Source organism: Oxyura jamaicensis, chromosome 9 (genome assembly GCF_011077185.1).
Source record: "Oxyura jamaicensis isolate SHBP4307 breed ruddy duck chromosome 9, BPBGC_Ojam_1.0, whole genome shotgun sequence".
In the NCBI taxonomy this organism is placed as follows: domain Eukaryota; kingdom Metazoa; phylum Chordata; class Aves; order Anseriformes; family Anatidae; genus Oxyura; species Oxyura jamaicensis.
Genome location: NC_048901.1, coordinates 9958149 through 9984732, shown reverse-complemented (window position 1 = coordinate 9984732; position 26584 = coordinate 9958149). Strand labels below are relative to the sequence as shown.

Here is a 26584-nt window from a genome sequence, read left to right as displayed (position 1 = left end):
TACCCCTTCCCCCCCCCCATTCTGGTAATTCCCAAAACAAACCAGGAAAGCCAACCTCCCTGCCAACCTCCCCACTTACTCATTCACACCTTCCGTACCACTTCCTGCCTACATTAAACATCAAAGAAAGCTCAACAGGAAACCATAACTAATGCTGCTGTTAAAATGGAATGAAATGTTACTGAAGAGGCATTAAGTTTGCTTGACACTTTATACCCCTGATAAATAAATATATACCCCGTATTTTATTTGATCACCCTTTCTATCCACTCATTTATATCTTTCAATGTCTTTAATTATGACATTTTCCAAAACCTGAGATTGTGCATAATGTTAAGATCAAACTAATAGGCTGCTACAGGTATGCATTCACTCCATGAAGCCTGTCCCCCTTTTCCACTTTTCCTTCCATCTGGAACAGAAAATGTAGAATAATTCATCACCTTCTCAACCTTTCAATTGTTCCACCACACAATTGAGACAATCTCCCTAATTCAACTTCTGCATTTCTCATGGCTTGCTATTAATTCCCTACCTCATCTTTTGTCTATTTTACAATTTAACAAATCAAATCTGCTTGTGTTTGTTCAACCCAAGACACATATTTGAAATCAGCTCTTTTGTAAAATGTTTGGTGCTTACTTAAAAAAAAATAATCTCATATTGTACATCGTACCATCAACCAAAATGGCCCAGTCTTGACATCTCTCTCCAAAGCCTACAAATTTTAACATTCCCATACCTGTCTGCTCTAGCACTTCATCTAAATGACTGTCAACATATTTAGTTCCAAGTTTTAAGAACTTCACAGTGGCTTTACTTCTGTAGCAGTGCCTAGACCGGCTGGAAAGCAGCTCTCCAAGGAAGGACCTGGGAGTCCTGGTGGACATCAAGTTAACCATGAGCCAGCAGTGTGTCCCTGTGGCCAAGACCACCAGGGGTATCCTGGGCTGCATTAGAAGAGTGTTGCCAGCAGGTCGAGGGAGGTGATCCTGTCCCTCTCCTCAGCCCCGGTGAGGCCTCACCTGGAGTGCTGTGCCCAGTTCAGGAGGGACATGGAACTACCGCAGAGAGTCTAGTGAAGAGCTAGAAAGATGATAAAGGGACCGGAGCATCTCTCTTATGAGGAAGCGCTGAAGGAGCTGGGCCTCTTTAGGCTGGAGAAGAGAAAGCTGAGAGGGAATCACATCAACGTACACAAAGATCTTAAGGGAGAGTGTCAAGAGGATGGTGCCAGACCTTTTTCAGTGGTGTCCGGTAACAGGATAAGAGGCAACGGATACATACTGAAACACAGGAAGTTCCATCTGAATATGAGGAAAAACTTTACTGTGAGGAAGACAGAGTGCAGGAACAAGGTTGCCCAGAGAGGCTTTGGAATCTCCTTCTCCAGAGATATTCTAAACCTGCCTGGACGTGATCCTGTGCAATGTGCTGCAGGTGACCCTAGCTGAGCATGGGGGTTGGACTAGATGATCTCCAGAATCCCTTCCAACCTTAACCACTCTGTGACTCCATAGCTACTAGTTTCCCTTCAAAGTAATTCCAGCTTCTGAGATACATTTTATTTGGTTTGCAGAAACTACCTGGCTTCACAGAGATCTATGTGTTCCCATGTCTCCTCAGACTGCCAAGTTCTCCAGGTCATTGTATCAAGTTTTCCAACTTACTTCTCACCAGATGAACTTTTACAGAAATACTCTGAACCAGGCAATCAGCCAACCTGACATTTAATGACCTAGCAACCGTTACATCATAATGTAACGATTATGTAGGAATGTGTTCAGCTGTTCCCAATAACTGAATAGCATAGCTTGGTAAAAGTTTGTGCGCTCTTTTCTTCTCTTCAAAAACTCACCTGCAGAATTCTCTGTAGGATTGAGGGAAGAGCAATAAATGCAGCCATGTTGTTCAGCACTTGCATCGTCAAACTCTTCAAGGCTGAAATATCATGCATAAAAATCACCAACATTCATTAGGATTCAAGGAGGGGCATCTTTCAGATTAAGAGTTTCATTTTAGTTTGTGTTTTCTAGTATGAAAACCATTTTCACCACTTTTTCTTTTGTGCATGTTTTCTACTAAGCACATGCAGCTTTTTGCATAGGAACGTGTAGAGGTTCGTATAGAGGAACGTATAACCTATCACAATGCCTCTCCTCCCCTCCTACTTCCTACCCACAGTAAACAGAGACTTTCTTGAGACTTTCTTTCTAACACTGCCATTCACTCTTCTTACTGCTAACAGAAGTCAACCTGCATCCCTAGTTCATGTTATAATCCCACTCACTCCAGGATTTCCTAGCATTAACCTTTGCATGAAATGTCTTTTGCTCCTCCCTCGATTCCCAATTCCCTGAAGTAAGAGCCAATAACTGATACATGCAGACACCAGCAATTCAGCTTCTTTGTGGGGATAATTAGATAGCTAGAGCAGTCTGGGAGATATGCACATTAGGAATGAAAACAAAAACAGTTCTGTGGGATCCAAGTGTATTACATTCTCACACCATTTCTGATATCACTTCAGATAATCTCTATTCTGCAGGCATCAGCTCTCAAAATGGATAATCAAGAGGGCATTCTAAATTTAGAGGAAAAGATGAGTTGAGGGAAGCGGGGTGATTTTTATTTTTGGCTTATCAATCTATCCCCATGCATCCAGATATAGCTAATAGTCACTGGAAGGAAAGAAATAGAGGGAGACCAGACAGGATGATAGCCATCCTATTTTCTTGTAACATGTTGTGATCCTTAACCATGAATGATTACAATCACTGTGAAGTACAGGGCTGTAATCAAGCAAAGGCATTATTCTGTCCCAAAATCCTAGTATTTAAGTCCCTTTCAAGAGTACTACTTTAGATGTGCTAATGACACCCACAACTGATTCAGGGGGGTGGAACTCGAGTAGAGAATTTAGTGTATTTTCTACTAGTTTTAAATACAATAGACAGATGAAGAGATACCGTGACAAAAAACTTTGGTAGGGAAGATGACAGTGTTATGTCAGAAGTTTCCAAAGTTTACAAACTTAATTACAGCCTAGAAAGCCTTCATACACATTGTGCACGTTGTTCTTTTTTTTTTTTCCTCCATAGAGACCACCTCAATGGAACCAGGTGATTAGAAGAGGCTGTGGTAGGGTCCCTCTTCCACTCAAAGCTAAAAACAAAAACTACCTGACACCTGCAGTCTACCCAACTGAGCTCCAAGCCAAGCTCAGTTCTACAGCCACTGCAATTCAGATCTACTGCAAGAGCAGGGAATTTAGGAACTGAGTAACGAAACTGATTTTCTTCTATTCAGTCAGTAGAGGACAAAAGACAGGACACAGGCTTTGATTAATATTTGGGTCACAAAAGAATCAAAATACTTACATTCAGCATACCGATACTGTGAAGAACCAGACAGTTTCTGTGGGGACATCATAGCCTCCAGCAGGGGAAACCAGAGTGCCTAAAATAATTGAATGCAAGGAAAAAAACAGTAAGAACATAGCAAAACTAAAAATGAGGTGTGACCAGTATCAAAGTCCATTTCTGAAGGCTCACTTGCACATTCTGAAAAACAAAAATACATTCTTATGTTTTCACTGCAGTGGAATAAAACTGAAATATATAAAGTAATCAGAAAGTACTTGTGGATCTGCTTTCAGTCTAGATTGCTCGTATCTTAGAGCAAGATACTGTTTGATTGGATCTGAGCACAGAGAAGACCTTTGGCTCCTTCTACTTCATTCACAGTCCCCAACTACTATTACATGCAAGATGCAAACTGACGTAGAGACTGCTTATGTAACAGCACAGTCACAGGTCCGCAAATGGAAAGAGACACAAATTCTCCAGTTGTGAGAATTCACATGATATCGTACGTGGGAAGCTGGCCCTTCATTCAGTGACTAGAGTCTGATCTTTCTTAGGCATCAACAAAGCAATTCTACTGAGTGGAACGGAACCCAGCGTGAGAGCAAACACTAACTCCCATTAGGCAGGCCATAAGCACTCTCTGCACTTGCAGTCACCTCTTCAACAAAAACACAGCAGCTGTCTGCTGCACAATGAAATCGTTTGACAAAAGAAACTGAGCAGGTCACCTCCTACACTGGACAGCACTAAGAAAAAGTGTCAGAATTCTTGACTTCCAGACATGCCAGCTCTTCAGACACAGGAACAACATTCTCAGTTTTGAATTCAGTTACCTAAGTTATGCATGCTATTAGGACTAAAAATAGGTTCTATGCCACTGACATCAGCAAAATGAAAACACAACCTCAATACAAGGCATACCCAGTTCTCTCTGCAAGAGCTCAGGCAAGCTGTACTGTCTCCACCCCTTCAAGACCAGGCTAACATTAAATTCAGGATTTTTCAAGTATTCAGAACAGCAATATTCTGCAGCCACAGTGCAAGTAGCATCAGCTTTCTGCCAGCATAAAGATGACACAAACCTAAGTATGCCAACGGCTTGATGCAAGGTTACAAAAGTAATGATCCTTTGCTTTCTTTAGTGCCTGATTAACATTCAAGCCAAAATGTCAACTAAAGCTAAAAATGGGGAAAGGATACTATCTCATCTCCTTCTCCACTGTTAATATACAGTTTATTTTGTGCTTCACATGCGAGGATTTCTCTCGTGGGTTTAAAATCTGAAGCAGCACAACAAGAACACAAGGCAGAGCAAAACAATGGCTGTTTGACACATATCAGTATGGAATAGATGGGGAAAGGAAAAAGTATGTGAAGAGAGTTTCTGGAGATGCAGAGGCCTTTGTTGACTTTATTGATATGGCTTTTACTCCCTTACCTCTTGCTGCTGTTGGTTTAAGTTGTGTGAATTCCTCTGGCAAAGAGCAATGGTTTTCATTAAGGTATCTTCAATGTTTTCTAGCAAGGGGAGCTGTTCTGAACCTATTTTTTGGGGGAAAAATAAATTGCAATTATAGAAATGATTAGATACATTAACTCCCAATCATTCTGCAAAATAAAATCATGCTGTTCATCTAAAAGCTGTTCCCTACAGTGAGCTACTGCATTATGAAGACAGGTCCTGATTTTTGGCACACTTTCAGAATGCGGTAATAAATAGGGCATATAAGACTTTTCATGTAATCAAATAAGGAAGATTTTAGCTGTAGTTTAGGCTACAATTAAATAACAAATACAGGCACTGCATTTGATTAGGTGCACCCTTGAATCCTGGGGCCAGTGAAGAGTGTACCTGTGCATATATATTCATTTTCTATATATGAAATATACTCATATTTCCGTAATTCTTAATTCTCTGAGAAGTTTGCTTAAAAGTCGCAATCAAAAGAGTTAACTGGACAGCTGACCACACACAAAATCAATCACAGTTTGTTTACGAGATTTGATAGAGATTAGAGTGAAAGAATAAGTAAGTGTTATCAGTGTAACTACCACAGCTACGTGAATGTCAATTTAAAAAATGTCACTGCAATACCTAGAAACCTGACAAAGGATCTCATTATGCCAGTTGTCAAACATGAATTGTTCATTTTTATGTTTATCTCTTTTTAAAAGAAAGTGGAATTTAACTTGGTAACTCTTACTTTCATCATCTTGTGTAAGCATCAGCAACTTGCTCTGCAATCGCTGAAAGAAACAGAGAACTCAGAACAGTAAACTTGCAGAATCTTGATAGAAGTGTTTTTAAAAAGGCATGGTAACTAAGGCTCTCCCTTATTTTATTTCCCAATATAACTAGTATAGTATACATTTTTCTATGGAAAGGAAAACAGAAACTGAAACATTATTTTTGATACACAAAAACAAATTTCAGTATCTATTATCTAGTAAATGTTTAAAGACAGCCTTCAGAACAAGCCAGAAAAATACACTGAACTGCTGAGTCTGCAGACAACTCAACGTATTGGTTTTTGACAGAAGGTAAATGCTTCCATGCATTGTAGTGGGAAACAAATTGATAAACAATGACTGTCCCAAACCTTAACACAGGACACCATGCTGACCAAGGGCATGGCAAAAGTGCCACATTCAGGATTTTAGCGTACAGTACCTCAAGCATAACCAGAAAGGCACCATGGATATCTCCCTTCTTCTCCAGTAAATATGAGGAAGCTTCATGGAGCTGATGTTTCTGGGTTATCTAAGTCAAAAATAATAATAAAAAGAAAGTAAACATCTATCTCAAGAAATCTGCCAGCATTTGTTTACTCCACAAAACAGGGACAACTGGATGGTCAGAGAGGATTTTTGTCTCCGTGTGTTCACAGGCACATTAACAAGTCTGAGCACTGAGTCAGATCTCTGCCCCCACCACTCCTGGCTACACTGTGCTATTTCTGAAGTTGCACTATTGCCACCATCAGTGTTAAAATCTTTAAACCTGTATATATACACGTATAAATATCCAGGTGGAGGACAATTAGTTAAAATTTTAATGAAGTGAAGAAACAGTCACTCTCGCAACATTAGTCAAATTTTCACAGAATATCAGGAATTGGAAGGGATCTTGAAAGATCATCTAGTCCAATCCTCGTATTGGAGCAGGAATACCTATTTTGGCAGTGTTGCTATCCAAAATCCCCAGCCTACATTATTTCAGATACCTTCAACACGTTAATCAGCATTGATACAGACGATCTGTATTCTGCAGTTAATTGGTAGATGCAGCGTACTAATAGACTTTTCTTACTAGCCCTGAGATTAAATTCAGAAACAGCATATTAAATATAGCTAACAGTGGTGCAGGAGAGCAGTTTAGCAGCTCAAAGGGCCAAGTATCTAAGAACTAATCCTTAATGTTGGTAGAAGCTGATGCGAATGCTTCCCCTAGCCTGTCTTTACACATCTTTTCTACCTGGATGGTTTCTTCCAGCCTGCAGTATTCCAGAACTTTAAGCGTCTCCAAAACTTCATCTGGGCTGTACTGACACAGCAGCTCAATGAACTGCTCTGTGATGCAGGGTGGCAAATGAATCAAGTCTTGGTTGATGCCTTCTCTGGAAAATAAAAGACATGGGAGACAAGTCAAATTCTAGTTCAGAGGTTTGACTGGAAAGAAGAGTTTTTTAACTCAGTTGTGTGTTGTCTCTTACACTTTATACACGAGTAAAAAAAATCTGTCTCTAAGAGAAAAAATACGTTGTCTCTACTAGTTACTAGTGCTAGATATCTGTTAAGAGGCATTTCATTTGTTCCACAACATATTCTACTGATGCTTCGGTATAAATTAGACTATCAAAGACCCCTGTGAAACAAGATCCCAGCACAGACGCTTCATCAGCAGTTCTATAGCAAAGACATGCAAAGAAGTCACGTCATTTCTTTGATGCAGCCTTATGGTCTCTGAGCAGCTTTTTTAGATGCTGATCATCTATTTTTCCTATAGACGCTCGCTGAATATGCTTGAAGAAATATTGCTTTCTGCTTACTGTTTCTGAAACTGTTCTTTGACCTGCTTTATCACATTTTAATGTTTCATCTGCTGGAATACAATCCCCTCTCCTAATTCATTCAGATATAACTGCATGCTTCTTTTAGGGAAACGTCCCTGTTTTTATTTAGTGGTAGTTCTCAAACCGAACAAAACTCGTGAATTTTCTTGCTCTAACAGAATCTAACTCCATGCACACTACGGTCATCAGTAGAGCACATTTCCCACTGTAAGACTTCAAACCAGGCCCTGCATATTGTTCAGCACCAACCCAAGGCTGTGTCTTCTCTCAAGGGTTTGGTAATCGACTGCCCATAGAACCATATTAAACTGGAATGAAAAACAGCTGCCTTGTCTCCCTGTGTGGGACCTGTTTAATCAACACAAGCAGGTAAAATCTCCAATTGCTGCTGTTTTGTGCCCTTGCTGTCTCCCTGATCTCCTCTGACCTGTCACAAGTGACACTGCCAGGACGGTCAGGCACTCAGCAGTACATGACACTGTTCTCTTCCGGCTAGGACTGTGGATAATGCTGCCTGGCCTGAGCTGTGCAGAAGGCCAGACTAGGGTTTCCCTTCCGATTCTAGCCTTGATAACTTCTGTAGGCAAAGCTCAGATCACAAACTCATTTATTAAAGCTGTTCCTCTAAAAGAAATTTCTCTAAGTCCTTTCCAGCAGCAGCTGTTGGCACTGTGGTGGTTCGTGCAGTGGTCATTTTCCAATCCCTTGGCTTATTGAGTAAACTTGTAATGTGGGGGAAACAGAGAGCAGAACTCTGACCAATCCCATGACTGTCCCTGTGTCCTGTTTTCTACTCATCTTGTTTCTAAAGAGCAACAAGAAGCAAGAGATTTCCAAGAGCTGGGATGATACAGGTGATCCTTTCCTAGAGACAGACGTAACACTTGCAACCCTTCAAAGTGAACAGCACTTCACCACCGCTGTGGAATAAACTTCACGTGGCAGTTCAAGGATTGATGCACCGTGAAACAACAGAAGTTTATCCTCTGTTAGCATATTTGTTAATAAGCCTGTTCTGAAGCTCATGATAGGAAAGAAAACAGATCAAGGTACATATTTAGCTTTGTTACCTTTCTGAACAGAAATTTGTAATCAGAAGGTATGTGGACATGCAAACCCCACAGCCACAGGGTGGAAAAGGTCTAACATACCACATGACACTATCATTTCCTGGGAGCTACAAGAATTATCATCATGTAAGAAAGGCCAGGAGAACACCATGCCCCTAGCAAGCCTAAAGAAGCTTATTGTAATCACAGTGTCAACTGCTTAATTAATAAGTGGCATTTGCCCAGAAATGAGAGCCTAATGCAGCTACGGATCAGTGTCCAAAATATATACACAATTATACAAAAATTGGTATCCAAACTATTTTGTTCTGACATCAAGTAAAGAATCCTAAAATCTAAAAGAAATCCAACAGATAACCTCCTGCATTCACCATCCTCTCCTTCCACTACACAAAGCCTATAAACCCTGTCAATACCTGCAAGAGAACAAGTGTTCTACCCTTTTTGCTACTACACTGGAGAGAGAGAAAAAAAAAAGGAAGCACTTTGTCTAAAATGATTTCTGTCTACAAAATTGGAAAAATGGCATGTCATACAATTTCAGTATGAGAACAAAGTTCTAGTTTTGAAATAACTCTGGCACCCACTATTCATGACTTATGAGCAAGCCAATATTTTCCTTAACTACTTCACTTAAGAATCCACAAAAAGGGAGAAAGGAAGGAGTGCAAGATTTTGATAATGTTAAAAACTAAGCAATTGTCCTGAGACTTGCAGGTCCTGCTCAGCTCAACACAACCTGCTTCATCTTCAGTATAACCATGCCAAACAGTTGCTCTGCAAAACTGTTCTCTGCCATGGTCTTTTCTGGAAGGAAGAGATCATCACTGACTTCTCATAAAACCTTGCACAGCTGCGCCTTGCCAGAGCCATGGTCAGTGAGCAGAACCAAGGTAACACCCTACAAGTTTTGGCATTTGTTAATATGTTAATAGACGCAGAACACTGTGTTGTTAAATATGTGTTGGTACAACACATGAATTTGTGCTGCACAGAGACATGCTTCATTGCATTTTTTTTTTAGAAGGGAACTTAACAGTTTAAAGTGGAAAGGTGGCAAAGGCTGTGATTAATGAACTGAGCAATATACACTACATTCTCTGTTTTCTGTGCCTGCTTATAAGATAAGAACCGTAAGGACATCTGGTTTTAATTTCCCTAAGCAATTTCTGTTAACCCTGTCTCCTACCTTCCCCCTTCTAGCTCCTTTAAAATAAATCTCCAGCAAAATTAAATGGGCCAAATAAATCCCTAATGCAATTCCACTGACTCAGTATAGTTACACTAGCATGATGAGTCTTGTCCCCCATATGATCAAGCAATCATTCGTATTTCAGACATTAAAGCTCCTTTGCTACTCTAGAAACTTTATTCTAGTATTAATTTTGCTCAGAAAAAGCATATAAAAATTTAGATTGACAGGAGAGAAAGAGGTTTTCAGAAGAACCTAATCACTATTTAATGTAAAGATAATAGTGCAAAGCAGAGGTGTATCTGCAGATTAGGTCTTGCAAAGTAAAATTACTCCATCTTCCTGTGCCTCCCTCGGCACAGTTCATTTTGATACAGTTCAGTTCATTTTGATATGTCTTCGAAGCAGACAGCCTCACAGCACTGAAAACAGACCACAGAGCCTTGAGTGCTATAAAAAGCCCCTCCAGCAATCTAGGATCTCTGCTTCTCCCTGGCAACACAGTTTAATAACAATGAGTTAAACTTTGGGCTTATAAGGTTTTCTTCTTTAAGGTTAGTCGATGCTATGCACGAAGTCATAATATTTAGCAGTATTTTGTTCTTTTTTGCATAACTTTCTTTCTCATCTTTTGCTCATTGAGTATTCTGGCAACTCCATCACAGTCAGTACAAGCTCTACCTTCCTTACTCGGGATGCTGAACATTAATTATACTGTAGTGCAGAGAATTAGAGGACTTTGAAACAGATGGAAAAGGAATGGCCACAAACTTTGCTACAACGCACATGGCACAGTAAGAGAAGTCATGGGGACTCAGAGCTTGCTGAATCTTGGGGTCTTGGAGGTAAAAGCAGAAATCTTTTGAAGGATCAGATACAGAAAGTTGTTTCCTACACCTGGGTTTAACATATCATACATGTTGATTTTGATTAGAATAGAACTACAGGAAAAATGGTTGTATTTAGCTCTGTGGTAGAGCTAAATTAGGTACGTTTATTGCTCAGCGATTATGGAAGCCACTCTACGCACAAGATTAAAATACAGGTTAATTACTACCTTCGCCAGGTCTCACTTGCTGCAAGTGGTATCACAGCACAAACAACAAAGTCTTAGTTAACATCCAGCTGGGTAGCATCTCTGCTTAACTACTATTTAAAATCAACAACAGAAAAACTAAATCATTCAATTTCTCTCCTATAAACCAAATCAAAATATTTTCTCGGCAAAATTTTGCTTTTATTTTGACCTCTAAGTAACACATTAGGTGTGGGAGTTAATCCCTTCCATACAAAGAGGATTGTAAAACCTAAGGAAAATCCAAAATTGATCACTTCCAAGCTACCTTCTAAAGCACTGGTTTTTACTTCACTTAAACAAGAGCTGAAACACTGACACCACATCAAAATTTAAGATCTAGATTTAAGATAATACCTTTTCCAATTTCTCCTCCTCATAAAGCACAATAATCTGCAACTAATTGACAAAGCAGGCTTTCTCCTTAAATAGCACTAACAATTGCTAGAAGGCAAATGAAGCTGTGCAGATATATGTCTTACAAAATAAATAAATAAAATCAAGGCCTTACGGCATTTGAAACCTATTCAACAGAAAGAGAACACTCAGTGCTGAAATACTGAAAGAACAGGAGCAGATGGAGCAAGTAACTAGTTAAGGAGAAGTTCGCAGTGAAATATAGCAGCAATTCCGAAATGATAGAAACGAAAAATGTCAATAGATCAAAACACATCTCTATTTATGCTAAATTTGGGCGGCTTGGTCAAGTAATCAAACCAGTGGGTGCTGAGAACAGAAGTGATGGTTCATCTGCAGGGTAACCATTTCACAGCCTTCCCAAAGAAGCTGTTACGGCACTGCCCGCCCTCCCACCAACGCTGGAGAGGCGTCACATTGCACATACTGGAGCCCACACCACTTCCCAGTTAGGAAGCCAGGCGTGGGCTCTGCTAAAGGACACTCCCCAGAAAAGTGTTATTTCTGTGCTATCCTTCTCACCTTTGGGCAGTCTGAAGAGCAAGTCACCTTTTCTAAGCCCTAAACTTGGATGTAGACTACGTTGATGTAGTGTTCCAAATGAATGTGTTTGAACCCATGTAGTTTTCCATTGGTCCAATTTTCTTACATACCTCGGATCAAGCAGACTCCTTAGAAACTGGAAGAGTAAGAACTGGTCCTGAACAACAGGAGGAGAAAGTATTATTACTTTAAGTAATTTGCTATAAAAACAGCAATTCCTGAATTATATCCATTGAACAAAATACTATTCATGGCTGGTGAGTGCTGAAGATGGTTTGGCTAAGTAATTATGGACTACTTTCTTTGAGAATGCTTGCTGACAACTGGTCTGTCTGATCTCTGAATGCAAGCCATGCTGCACTCCCAACTGAAGACTGCATTACCAAGTGATACAAACAGCAACTCAGAGATCATACCTTACCATGGCCAGAACATCACTAACAGGTGCAGCAGTTCAAATGTAGCAATTCCTGCAGCTGAGTATCTACTGAGCTACTTCTCCTCCATTTATGACACAGCAACAACTAAACATTGCTCTCGGCAATCATTTCTTTACAGCAGTGTTGCCATTATTGTAAGAAGTGCCAACACCAATGAAGTTTGACACTTTACCTGAAGGTTTGTAATGATGCTCTCAATCTGCTCACTGAAGTGGATGGCTACCAAGTCAGCTGCTTTACATGGGCTAAGCAGCAGCAACTCCTTTGGAGAGAGAAATACAAGAAAAAAATATTACTTTTAATTTTATAGACAATGTAATCATGCAGTATCACTGAAACCATTCCGACATACTGTAACTGTATCTTTGCCTACATGAAGCCTGTAAAATAAATGCTATCATACAAAAAATAATCATGCAAAAAAAAGGTATTTACAAAAAGACAATTTTGAAAATTGATAATTTTACTACACAACAGGCCTTATAAGTATGCAAAACTCATCACACACTGAGAAAACATCTCATTCCTAAGGTGAGAAAATGATTTCATCAAATTTTCTGAAATTCCATGCCATCTCCATGCCAATTCCACTTGACTCCATGCCAGCAAGACCAGCTAGTACCAGCTGGAAGAGTTCCAGCAAGAGAGAGGAAACAAAGCCATCAGTTGACTCTAGGGCATTTCTCAAGTGTTTAACTGGCTTGAACTGAACCAAATCAGAAGTTTAACAGCAGGTTTCCTGCAACAACTAATTTCCCTGCTATCTGTTCAGACATGGAAAAAAAAAAAAAATGAATAAATCCTTTATAGAATAAAAGGAAAAAAAATAAAACTTTAAGATGCTTGTGGATTTGCCTCCTGTCAACCCTGATCTAAAAGACTTCATATCATACAAGTTTACACAGCCCAGAACATGAATTTTCACTTTTGGTGCTTCCAAATACATCCATGCTTCCAAATGAGAAGCAACTGCTTCAGACCAACATTGGGTAGTTGGCAAACCTTCACAAAAGCCCTTGCTAAGCCTACAAATGAGAAAACGTTGCCCCATTAAAGAAAAACAACTGGTATAGGAGATGAAAGAAAAACTTCATAAACGTGTATGTGCAAGAAAAAAAAAAGTTGCTCAGCTGTAGCTTAGCCCCCAGACAGATGTAGCAGCCAGCAAATTCAGTGAGTGCCAGCAACAGACCATTGTAAAGGGAAGAAAGGAAGTAATAAGGGAAGAGCATTGCTATTCTTCCGAGCTGAAGGACCTCTCCCCAAGCTCATTAAAGAAGAGCTATCACAGAAGATGTATTTTGTGAGGTTTCCAAAGCAAAATTTGTCTACTTTATTATATGTAAGCCAGTTCCATGGTGTTTGACTTCAGAGCCTTATTCCAGAAGCCACAGCTTTCAGTTGCTTACCCTGTACTCAGAAGCACGACTCTTATCTGACAAACCTAGGCAATCCAAAGGACCCAGATCTTAATCACAGCAGTGCAATGAGAAGCATGCAGAAAGGATGTAGCATGACAGCCTTAATTTGTTTCTCTCTCTGTACAAACCCTCCCTGGGAGTTTCCAGGCATGCTGAGTACAGGACTGAGTGGCTGGAGTCCGATGGTCCAGCCTTCCAGCAACAGACTGCGGCTCTTGGGTCAGTGTGGCCTTCAGAGCTTCCCCCAAGCAACAGATTTTAGGCTTGTGTTTCTAACCTCTCCCAGGTTTAAGAGTTTGTGAATATGGCATTTCCTAGGCAGACAGTCCTTGAGGAGACAGTACTGACGCAGGTCATGTAACACTGATCGGAGAGGTCTTAGGCTTTATTTTGAAGATAAACCTCATGAACAATTGCCATGTAGGAAGATGGAGAAAAATAAGAAAGGACACTGATCAGAAACCCCACTTTCTATTACACAGCAGGAAAGAAGTACTAACAGGAAAGCCTCTTTAGAGGCTTCTAGTTTCAACTGAAGGTGTTGGCTTGCTACTTTGATAACTCAGAAGAAAAAAGGACTGTTCAAACACCTGAAATCATGGCATCACCATAGTAAAATGTACTATCCTAGTAAAATTTACTATTTAAGTCTTTTGAATGTCTGAGGGCAAAATTAATATACTGGAAAAGAGCAAAAGGCCATAGCAGTCAATAAGCTGCTAAGCCACATGAAATTGCATATACTGTTCACCAATCCTTGAAAAAGAAAGATGCCAAAAAAAAAAGGAGTTGTTGATCTCAGTTGCAACACCCAACAAAGATGACCCCACAGAACTGGTTATTTGCCCAGCAGCTTTCTGGAGGAAGCTGTGAAGAAGTGTCATTAAAAAAGAGCAGCCACAGAATGTGCAAGGCTGTTGAAATTGTTAAGGCAGGGAATTGTTAAAGATAGCCATGGACAAGTTGAGGAGTATTTTCTGTGGTTTGACAAACTCAGGAAAAGTATGCAGCTTTGACAATGGGGGCACTGGGCACGTCTGGCTCTGTACAATAACAAAGAATTTCTTTTTTTCTCCACCACGCTGAGAAAACAAAACCAAACAACCCACTATGAAAAACTGGCAGTCTTATCCTATGATGAGTTTATCAAAACCAATACAGCACAATGGGAAACAAGGGCAACTCAGGATGTTTCTGATTTGTCCTAAGACACCCAGGCATGGAACAGCAATCCTAACAGCCTCAGACTGAATCGACCCAGCAAGGAGACACATTTGTCACTTGACAGAGACACAAACTAAGACTTACAAAGGGAGGCTCACTCACTCTTAAGGCCAAGCAATTTGGGCTGTATGTACCAATAACTCAGGAGGAGAGAAAAACAAAGCAGTCAGAAGGAAGCAGCAAAGTGGACAGCAGTTTGTTCTCAGCAGTTTGTTCAACTGGGAAAGTCCAGCATGGATCCACAGTTGCTCTGGTAAGACAGTAATGTGCGAGGCCTCCACAGCACAACCATCACCACCAGCGCTTCCCATAGGCTCTGAAAGCCCATCCGGAGAGTAGGTGTGAGCTCAGTGAGTTGCATGTCATACAGGTAGATACACAGCATTTCTTTGTCTTCTGAATGATCTTCCTCTTGGCCCATTCTCTCATTAGTCACCCACTGCTTTCAAATTCTGGAAGAGACTAACAGCATTCTCTATCTTCCGAATGGTACCTGGTGCTCTTTTGTCCCCCTTGCAGGATGCAGACTTCTGTGGTGATTTTCTGCTAAAGTAGTCTGGGCAAAAGCACGACCGCTTGTTTTATAGGCAAGAGTTATTTTCCTGGCTCATCTCCAGATCACCCTGGAGGAGACTGACAGCACTTTGTATAACTAGAGATATAATGCATTCCCCATGTCTACAGACTGGGCAATTGTTTCAGACATCTCTATCCCCTCAAGCAAAGAGAGATAGAAGAGATGGGAAGAGCTATGAGAGAGATAAGTCAAGCAACAAGCTGTGTCTTACAGAAGATGTTATGACCTCATCTTACCATAGGTTAGAAATACCAGGCTATTGAAGTTGATTATCCTCATCATTGTAATCTGAGGAATTTGATACTACAGATTGCGAGGTCAATGATAGCAACGTCCTGACCTCCTACTGCTGCATGCTCAGAAGATAAAAGGCTTGCTCACAGATCACTTTCCTGTTACACAGCATTCATGAGCCATCATCTTCTGATACATTGCCATTACCCAAAGAGCAACACTTGAAAGCAGGAAACCAAAGAAGCCAGCTTGAATCAGAGAAATGCATTTACATTAATGTATGACACTGCTAAACCACACAAGCAACTTAAAGTAAGAGCTAATCGTTTTGTTCAAGCCAAAAGCTGAGAAGAAATGCCAGTGAATTTGCACCTCCAGGATCCCACTAACTAGAAGTCCAAGCTAAGAACAACGAGACACTCAGACCAATACTGAGGCATTTCTTACTTAACTTCCTGATTTTGCCTGCCATATTTTGAGCAATTTGGCATAACCTTCCTTGATTTGCATCAGTTTCCCTATCAATGCCCTTCATCCCCACAGAAGACATGAGAGCTACAAGCCCTCTGCCTGGAGAGAACGCAAATCTGTGCTTGACATCACACAGCAAGGCAAAGTTTGTAGCTATTTTGAACTTGGTGTTTGTAACAATTCCAAATCATCCCTTTGTCGCTGATTCACCATTGTGACACTTCTGCTTACAGAACAGCACCAGTTGGATCCAGCAAGAGTTAGTAGGAGCTCAGGTATCATGGGTGTAAGAAACAATGTACCTTTATGTGTTCCAAAGCTTTGTCCCACACTGACTGCTTTTCTTCAGTACTGTAGCCAGGCATAGACAGAATGTTGTGAATATAGTTGAAAACTTCTTCCTGTAAGGCATAAAACCATAAATGGTATAGTATGTTCTGCAGTGCTGTTAACAGCATTAGATTTTGTTAAGGGAGAACACTTCAAACAGTCTTAGGATGACCTCAGGGCTATTCCTCTCTTAGTCAGCAAGTCAGGGTAAGTTATCTGCAGGCGAGATTATATGTCCCTAAATACAGTTCCTGAAGAGCTGCCAGGAGAAAGAAAAAAAAAAAAGCCAAGAAGACCAGAATCGACACTAAAAGTGTTAAGAACTATGGCTAAAGAGAATTGTTCCTCCTCTATTAGAAATATCTGCCTCTTGCTTACAGGGAAAAAGAGACAGGACATGACTGTAACTAAAAGAATAGGCAAAGAAAGGAATATTTAACCAGAAGGTGGGTCAGTTTTCTTTTCCCAACATATTCTAGAATTGCTCTTTGATATTTATCAGTCTCTTCTCTGGGTTCTCTTGCACAGCACTCAGCACTGATACTCTCAAGTACCACATTTTTGACCACCTCACTACTATAACCTATCCCTTCCTACTGTTTCACCCACACAACTTTCAGCATAGTGCTTTCATAAGGAGCTGGTGAGATCAAGTTTGTCAGACTCTTCTCCCAGATTGTGCTGATAGTAGGGAAGAGAATACCTCATAAAAACTGCAGGGCAGTAATAATGGAGAATGCAGCTTGTAATAATGGAGAAGGTAATTGCAAAGATGTAAACAGGGCAAAAAGATTCTGTCAGGGAGTCGGGCAGGGAGGCAAAAAGACGGGACTGATGACAGAAACAAATATTGCCACTAGCAGTATTTGCAATAAATCACACCTTGTACTCAAGTTTTATGTTTTAGCATTGCTTAAATTGGAAGAGAAACCAAAAACTCAGCTTTAAAAAAAATCAGCAACACATGCTCATCAGCACATTAGCCTTGACTATAAAAAAACTCAGCTGTAAAGAAAGACATTTTGTAAGAGAATATGACAGGAGAGCAGGACTGTTGCGCTCTTTCACACCATTGCCAGCAGGACAGGCTACACTGCTACGGAGAAGAAAGTTACTCACCTTTCTCACTGGATCACGCAGGTAACAGCCAATGATTTTGTCATAGCGAAGCTCTCGTTCATACATAAACTCACAAATCTGATAACTAAAATGAGAAATCAGGTTTCACTCATTCTGCTGTTCATAGATCATAGATCACTTTTCCACAATGTAGTCAGCTTTAAGCTAGGCAAATCTACAATCCCAATTTGAAGAAATACACTGAATATGAGTTAGCAGTGTGTTATGTTAAACAGCTTCCTAGTTTCAATTTTTAATAAACACCTTTAATATTTTGAATCAGGAAAACTTCAGATAAAAATGGGTGCAACTGAGGTGAAAGAAGTGAAAAGCCTGCTAAATAGCTTCATTCCATACTTCTTTTAGCTCTAACGTAAGTGGCAGAGCTGGTGATTCCAGCCTTCAAAATCCCTTAAGTAAGGAGAAAAAACTCCATGTGGACATTCAGTAATCCACTTGATTGTGATTCTGATTCTCAGGCGCTAACAATGCATTTCTGAATCTCATCGGGGCTGAAAAATTTGGTCTAGTAACTCCCTCTAGGACATGTAGGAGAACAGGTGTAGCATACGCCACCACTATCTATCCCTCTATTCCTTTATAGTATGGTGGATTAACTCACATGGTATCCAATTTGAAGACTTGGATGAAGATGTCCCCCTGGCTGACTCAGACATGAACAGACACTTTCTGGATGGGTAAAGCAGCTAAAGGAGATAGTGGAAATTTTCAGCCTTTCCAGACGCTGCATTTTGTCTCTCCTACTCAGTTCTAAAATGAGTACCACGGGGGTGGCTCCAGACACTTGTGTGCTTTTAAATCCACCTGTGGGCCTCACCCCAACAAGTAATCTCCATCTGTCAGTGGTAGAGCATTCAAATATACAACTATACCTTTGAGCAATGCCTGGGCTCTAGGATAGGAAGTGCCAAAATTTATCAAGCCCCACAGGGTTTCATGCTAAATATTCCCACCAGTCTACAGAAAGCATTGGTAAGGTAAGATGGGGGTAAGTACACCCAGTGAGATAGCAGAAAGAGACTGGGACAGATTAAATATGAACATATTAAATGAAGCATATGTGAATGCATAGGGAAAATAATCCCAAACAAAGCTGCAAACTAGAAACATGGCATGTGGAGGAAAAAAGGCTTTGGAGGAGTTTTAAAGACAGTATTTATATATTGTGCATGACAACTTACAATTCAGCTTTTTCTGCCATTTGGATAAGTCGGCTCTCTTCAAACTGTACTATCCCTCCTGCCTGAAGCAATTCTAAAAGGACCTGTAGATAATGAACAGCAGTTACTTATATTGCAGCAGTAGTATAACAGCCAGTGCCATTCAAAAGTACGCTGATCCTGCTCCATTAAACTCTGTTTAACACAGGGTGTATTTTACAGATTTTTTTTAATTGATCGTGCCATTAGCTACAGAAGTAACGCATTTGCACAGAACTTTCCCTGCCTCTCTTCTTACAGTTGTCAAGCCTCTCCTGGAGGCAACACTGGGGAAGAATGCTCCTTCACTCCTGCTCTGGACAGCACTGCTCAATTACTCCTTGTTGGCTGCTATTCCTATGCTAGGTAACTCTTTTGGCATATAACCTTCCCTATGCTTTTCTGCCAGCATCCATGCCCAGTGAGGCCAGTCTTGCCATACCTAGCACTTAAATAAATGTTTCGTTGAAGACAATTACCTGTTGCCTCTCTGAATGACGCGAATCATCATCTGGACTACACAGAAATTCAAGGACCTGTGCAAGGATGTAAAAGTTAGCGTGAGTTAAGCCTGGTTAGCATAGCTGTTAGCCTGTGAAATTCTTCTGCAGTGGAAGTAAACAAACAGAATCAAACACCTGTCCTAAACCCCAGAACAGCTTTGGTATGCTCAAAAGAAATAGATAACCAAACCATGCAAGCAACCACTTGATCATCAAGATGCACAAGTCCAGAAGCATTCAAAATGAGCAGACTGTGAGCACCAGCAATGTCAACATCAAATCAGAACACGACGGTGCAATTTGAACATACGACTCATCTATGAGCTAATCTCTGCTTGATCCTGTAAAGTCAGATAATTCATAAAATTGAATTTATCTGTAATTAAAATGTTTCAGTATCCAAATCCATTTAGCCTCCACAGAGTTATTTGGTCTTAAACTATGACAAAGGACAACAGTCCTGAGTTGACCAAGGGAGGGTTAGATTAGATGTCAGGAAGAATTTCTTCATGGAAAGAGCAGTTAGGTGTTGAAGTGGCTGCCCAGTGAGTTCCAGAGTCGCTGTCTCGAGACATTTAAGAGATGTGTGGTCATAGCACTCAGGGACACAGTTTAATGGTTGTCTTGGTGGTGTTATGTGATGGTTGACTTGATGATCTTATGGGTCTTTTCCAACCTAAATGATTCTATGATTCTGTTTTCTAACTAATTCTTTATTAGTGCTCATATTTCCATATTATCACTGAAGCACAACTCCTGTAGCTGTTAAGGCCTCCTTCTCAGTCCCAAGAATTTCTAAGATAAACTCAACATGTGCAAGCTTCAGGCATGCATTGGTGCATTTCAGCTTATTTCACACAGCAGAGAAGGATGGTGACCATGGGAACTAGAAACTGCCAGCTACATACATATACAAGCTCTGTAAGTCCACTAGTGTCATTTCAGTTGGCACCCCTTGTCTTCTTACCTTGGTATCTTCATATACCTAACAAGCAACAACAGTCATCAAAACACTCCTTGGGGCTTAAAAACAGATTGGTTCCTGCCCTTATGGGCCTTGCTTTCTCTCTCCTCAAATACTGGTGGCCACAGGAATCTCCCATTCCATGGAGAAGAGCAGAGGTGTTACTACAGTTGCTCCATCTCCTACAACCCTATTTCTCACATGATTCCAGCAGGCAGGCTGAAATACAGACCTTACTGTGCTTCTGTGGTCTCTCCTGTTCCACTTGTTCAAAAGTGTAATTCCCAGCAAGATGCCACCTGCTTTATTAATGCACCAGTCCTCCTACGATTGCTTTAGTCTACAAACCTAGACACAAATCTTTGGTGCTGGACCCTGTTTACATTTTTTTCCGCTCCACACAAACGAACACTTACCTGGTCAAAAAGTGTCCTGTTCACAAACAACGTGTTGTTGGGTTTGGCAAGCTGACGGGCAAGGAAAGTAAAGAGACAGCCGACCTGTGATGGGGTAAAGTCAGAATTCTCTACCATGACCTAAGAAACATTAAGGAAGAGAGAGAGAAATAGAAATACAAGTGGTTACTTTTCTATAGGCAGCTGCAAAATCAATCAGGAGACAGCAACAAGAAAGCACTGTACAACCATCATGCCTCCTCCTGCCTGAAATCTCCTGGTGCTAGAGCCTAGAGCTCAAAAAACAAGCTACCTTCCACGGCATTCAACTCTATGTGGCCTGAAGATACAGGCAGTGGATGTGACCTTGCTAAAGTACCTCTGCCCCAAGGCTGAAGAGGCTGGGCCTCTCTGCTCAATATTGAAAGGAAGATTTCTTGCATGTTCATAAATTCTGGGGTGTGAAGGGGCTCCAAACAGCAATGAGGAAACCTACATTTTTCTCCATTTCTGTAGTCTGTGTTTATCACTAGATATGTGACAGCTTCTGAGCAGAAATATCACATGATGAAAAAAGACAAAAAGAATCATCATAGGCGTAAAAAAAATACATTTTGACTTCAGGCCTCAGGCACTCACCACTTCAGGCGTGGTATGCACAAGAGCTGATCAAATTACTATGTAATGAGCATGGGTTAGGAGAAAAGTTTATTTTCTCACATTAAATTAGTTGTTAGTCAATGAATGTTTTGAGAAATGTATGGCTGTGCTGACTTGACTTGAAATTACAGAAAACCTGTATAGCAAAAAAAAAAAAAAAAAAAAAAAACAACAAAAAAGGTTTGAAACCTCTGGAGTGTGCTCATCACCTGTCTATCATGTAAAAAAGCATGACATGTTCTGACGCGATGTCTCATGCTTCTAAAAAGAAAAAAATCCCAAACCTAAGGGAATGTGAAATGAACTCGTTTGGAGAGTCCCCCCTCTAAGAGCAGGGAGTTTAGCAGGAAGAAATCACCTGAACAACTCTGTCAGCTAGCATCTGAGAGGTGCTCTACCAAAGCCTAGAGACAGAGCATTTCACAGTTTATAACTCCATTCAGCATAAGCTAGGGAAATGCAATTGATTCCTCAAAGTGACTCAAAGTTCTAGATCCCCAGGAGAGGCTAACGGTTACCTTACACAAGTGGAGACAGACGGGCAAGGCACATTAAGGGATTTAGCCCAGCTGTTTGAAACATCAGCTAAAACTATCATTCTTTTTCAATCTTCATTTTCTGTTTAAAAAACTCTATTTCATACAGGAGCCTGGAAGAGTGATGTTAGCTAATAGCATTAAAAATACGGTTCACAAAAAGAAATTGGAGTCTTTTATTCATTTTGGCTTTGTTTTTCACAAGCTCAGTCCTCATCAATCTTTGTGAAGGTGAAAATACTGGACCTCTGAAACACAGAAACCTTACTGAGGCTGCAGGCCAAACAGATAGACTTTCTAAATGATGATATATTTGACAAAATTTCGATATGCTAAGTTTACATTAGACAAACTGCTTTCACAGCATGGCTATTTCTTAAGCGCTTTCTTTCCCAATGATAAATTTCTTCTAAATAAAAAGTCCCAAGATTTTTTAAATCTACTGAAAAGGAGAGCAGATTCCAGACCAAGGGAGACAGAGTTCTCTTAACACCAAGATGTTTGCCTGCAGATGCATTCAGTCCTGCAGCACTTAACAACTGCCCTCCTTTCCCCCCATAGGAAACAGGGCTGAGTTCTATTGCAGGTGGACAGAATTCATTTGCTACGTGTCCAGCAGCACAAAGTAGTGTTGTAAACAACTTCACTCAGCCTACATCGTGCCGCAGAAGCACATCCCTGAGTAACTCCAGAACACAGCCGCAGCGTGCCACCTCCTGCTGGCAGCAGACACAAAGCACAAGCTAACCTAGCACAGGGCTAACTAACATCCCTACAGCAACAGCCTACTCAGCCAGGCTCACAGACGTTCCCCCAGAGCAGCATGTCTCAGGTCACCAAACACAGCCTATTGCGGCAGCTCTGCCACTGAATTCACTCACTGGTGCCCTTGCTCTCATCTATCAATGATGACAGTGACAGGGAAACACTACTTATGATATGTTTATACATAAACAGCTTCCAAGTGGAGTTACTCATTATTAATGCTGACAGCTTTGAAGGGGAAACCAAACGGCATTTGGCAGCAATAGCTTTTAATGAGAACATTGTTAAGGAACACAGTCTGCAGATGACAAGTGATTTCTACAGCACCAGACTGATAGCTCTGACATTCCTCTTCTCTCCCATCTACTAAAGACAGGCCTGTCATTCTGGGCACGTAACATCCCAACCACAGCATTTACAGATACAGGAGCAGGGTTCTTAGCAGAAGAGTACTGGCACCCTGCCAAGCATAAGATTCCTGGGACATTATTTCTGCTCAGATAGACTGATGGAGCAGAATCAAATGAGAAGCAGATAAAGATGAACTTAGCAGTGCAGAAAGGAGGAGCTTGACAACAAAATACAACCCAGGTGAAAGCACAGACAGGAACGGAGACCTCTCTGTCACCACGTTTAACGTTACACAGCTTCACTTCTAAATATCCAACCTCAGCCTTTGCTGAGGTGATTCCAAGCTTCAGCTCACCTTCTCAGAGGTGTCATCCCGTGCAGGACCGGAACCCCCTCATCTAAGTTACACACTTTACATTTGCCTGATTATATACAACTATGTGCAGTAAAGACAGAGGTTAATTTTTAGGCACACTCACTTTCAGAAGTATGTCCACGATTCGCTGTTGATATTCCACAGCTTGCTTGTCATTCTTAAAGTCTTCAAAAGTCTGCATGAGGCAAAACAATGACATCTTGAGAACAATGCTCTCCACTGCCAGCCCCAGAAATACAAGCCAACACACAGCAGCAGCCATATCACAAAGCTTACAATGCTTTTAAGTCCTGTGTACGCGTTACTTAAGCAGAAGGTTCCAAGATAGGTTCCTTTTTTGTAACTACCAAAACAGTTTTTTTCTTATTTAGGTAAAAATAACAGGCTCAAGTAGACTTTTAGCTAAGCTTTAGATGGCCTCTGTTAGCAGTGCTCACTGTGTAATGTCAGATGTTCATCAATTTATATGTAAGGACATAAAAGACTATTATGATCTTCTCTGACATCTTACAGAACACACATCAAAACTGTTCCTACATCAAGCCAGTAAATACAGGTTTACCTAAGCTCAAACCTTTTAATAGAATCTCGCAGATCATGCAACCACAACATAGATGATGGAAGAACTGGTTTTGAAATTTTTTCCTGCAAGACATCAGTGGTCTCTTACCAGTGCAAGAACATTAAGGAATTCCCGAGTGTCGAAGTGCAGCAAGGTACGAACGTGAGGGTAGACCTCTTCATCCACAGATCCCTCAGTGGAATGTAGCCGGATGAGAAATTCAAAGACCTGCAGTGAAAAAATCAAACATTTCCTATGGATTTCAGATAACTGATATAGCTAGGATATGGGAAAGCAGCAGGATTACCTGCTTTGCACTTAAGCTCTAAAACACCTTAGGAGTCCATCAGTGTTTGTTCTTGAACGATGTTTCCTGACGCTTGTTAGTAGAGAAAAATTCCCTTCCTTAGGCTCATCAACCCATTTAAGGTCAATCACTGTGCAAAAATTAAGGATCGTACTTGGAGACCAAAGCGTCTGACATTAGATTAATTCCCTCCCCATCCTGCCACCTCTCCCCAGAAGCTGTGCAGCTCTTCCTTATCCAAGGCACAGCTCCTCTCCTTGTCAGCAGCTCCCCTGGGAAGGGCCAGCCAATCTGCCCCCACACTTTGAGGGGAAAAAAACACCACCTTCAGCAAATGTCATGTTCTCTCATTTACTCCTATTCTGAGTTAATTTTCCTGTTAGCACAATGGCAGTGAAGCCAGGAGGGGTTAAGCAGTTTGACTTTCCAGTGAACAGCCTCCCAACTGTAACTTGTTTTCCTTGACCCTGATATGCACCTGCCATCTAGGAAGTGTTCAGAAAACAAAGAAAACCAGACTGTAGCTAGAGTGCAGGATTTAAGAATCAAGACAGAAAGGTGTTGCTTAAGCCAGACTCATGAACACTATCAGAGATTTTAACAAGGAGACACTGATGGCTCCTCCCCAGCACTGCTGCTGCTGGGTATGCCTTTACTTCTTCTCAGATCTTGAGCCACAGTCTGGTGCTGTGCCAGCTCCAGCACACGTTCAGGAGACAACCTGATAAGGGCCATGGGAGAGGTCAACGGCACTTGCTCCAGCATAGAGAAGCAGACTGGCTTGCACACCCTGTAAGGAAAGGGTTTGCAACAACCCAGAGCTACCACATACATACAGGTAAGAACTCTGGATTAGCAACAAAAATATCTACCTGTTCCACTGTACTGCAAAGAGAAAATGCAAAAAAGAAACCACTGCCTCTTCTTAAAACCTTGATACTCGAGTAAAATGCTATGGAGCAAAAAGAAAATTATTTTACTAGTAAAACCGACCAGAAATTCAGGAAATATTTTTATGAGCACAAAATGATGATCAGAAGCATCTTCCATTTTAAGAAGTTCTTGGAGATGTCTCCCCAGAGGAGTTAAGCTTTGCCTTAGGCCAAGCTTCTGACACAGCTTAAAGAGAAAGAAATAGCCAAGCTTGAAGGCTCTGATGGAAATAAGGAAAGGAGATTTACTTGGCAATCACCATGCCAATTTTCACAACATGTAACCTGCATATCTAGTCATACTTTTGCATAAATTCACTGTGATTTTAACTAGATACTCTCCATCTACAACAAAACCATTATCAACCATCAGATTGATAACAGTTTTCAAACAGAAGCTCATGAAATAAGACGATGGTTTCTTTTCTAAAAACCTCGTATGGAAAAGTGTCCTTCCAAAAGGTTGCTCACCTGATTTTTAACCAGAGGTACCAGATCTTCGGGAATATCACCCAGTGGATACGCACGGCCTGCCAAGCAGCAGCTATTGAAAGAGAGGAAAGGCTTTTTTTTTCTTAATATCTACTGACATTAAATAGATTGAGGAAAACAGTTAACTTTCAGAGCTAGTTTTCAAGATGCTCTTAAAACAAACCAAACAAATTTATTTGGTAAACCATGAGAGCAAGTACAGCAGAGAGCACTGCTGTTAATACACAATAAGCCAATGTGCTGCACGAATTTGCATCTGAAGTCTGCCATTGCATTGCAGGAATCAAGGAAATCTCAGGATTTCTCAAAAAAAGTCTTTTATTCTGCAGTTTAGGCAGCAGAAGTAATGCAGAAGCAAAAGTTCATGATCTTGAATAGATTCCAAAAAGAGGAACTCACTAATTAATCACTATTGTGCAATCTCAGAACAACCTCCTGCAAATTAAAGGCAATACAGAAAGCAGCAACTGAAAAGAGCTATCCCCAAAGGCTAAAATAGAGCTTTTCAGGCTACTGACTTCTTGTTTGAGGAGCACTGCCACACACAGGACAATGGAGAAAACTGATTCTAAAGACAAAAGGAATTGTTTTGGCATATCTGCAGTAACCTGAGCTCTAAGCATCCAGTTTCATCCCACCTGTCTCTTCAACATGATAGGGCCCAAAGGAACAGCATGAAGCTGCATCAGGGGAGGTTCAGGTTGGATATCAGGAAAACGTTCTTCACCAAGAGGGTGGTCAGGCCCTGGAATGGTCTCCCCAGAGACGTGGTCAAGGCACCATGCTTGTCAACATTCAAGAAGTGTTTGGACAACGCTCTCAGAAATATGACTTGACTGTTGGGTGGTCCTGTGTGGAGCCAGGAGTTGGGCTCAGTGATCTCTGCAGGTCCCTTCCAGCTAGGGATATTCTATGATGTGCAACAAGCCATTGTAACTAAGTCAGCCATACAAAGTAGCCATTGCTA

General features: G+C 40.9%; 1 protein-coding gene across 2 annotated transcripts in view; it reads right to left on the bottom strand.

Moving 5' to 3' along the window:
• VPS8 (VPS8 subunit of CORVET complex) overlaps positions 1 to 26584 on the bottom strand; it is a 76400-nt gene that overhangs the window by 19404 nt on the left and 30412 nt on the right. For both annotated transcript variants that reach the window (XM_035334511.1, XM_035334512.1), the window contains 16 exons: positions 25597 to 25669; positions 23995 to 24114; positions 23428 to 23499; positions 20658 to 20777; positions 19254 to 19310; positions 18757 to 18839; positions 17555 to 17639; positions 16408 to 16506; positions 12351 to 12440; positions 11849 to 11895; positions 6844 to 6985; positions 6040 to 6129; positions 5573 to 5615; positions 4807 to 4910; positions 3381 to 3459; positions 1859 to 1941 (listed from right to left, as the gene is read on the bottom strand). In XM_035334511.1, coding sequence (XP_035190402.1) covers positions 1859 to 1941; positions 3381 to 3459; positions 4807 to 4910; positions 5573 to 5615; positions 6040 to 6129; positions 6844 to 6985; positions 11849 to 11895; positions 12351 to 12440; positions 16408 to 16506; positions 17555 to 17639; positions 18757 to 18839; positions 19254 to 19310; positions 20658 to 20777; positions 23428 to 23499; positions 23995 to 24114; positions 25597 to 25669 — 1387 coding nt within the window. The remainder of the gene's footprint in view (positions 1 to 1858; positions 1942 to 3380; positions 3460 to 4806; positions 4911 to 5572; positions 5616 to 6039; positions 6130 to 6843; positions 6986 to 11848; positions 11896 to 12350; positions 12441 to 16407; positions 16507 to 17554; positions 17640 to 18756; positions 18840 to 19253; positions 19311 to 20657; positions 20778 to 23427; positions 23500 to 23994; positions 24115 to 25596; positions 25670 to 26584) is intronic.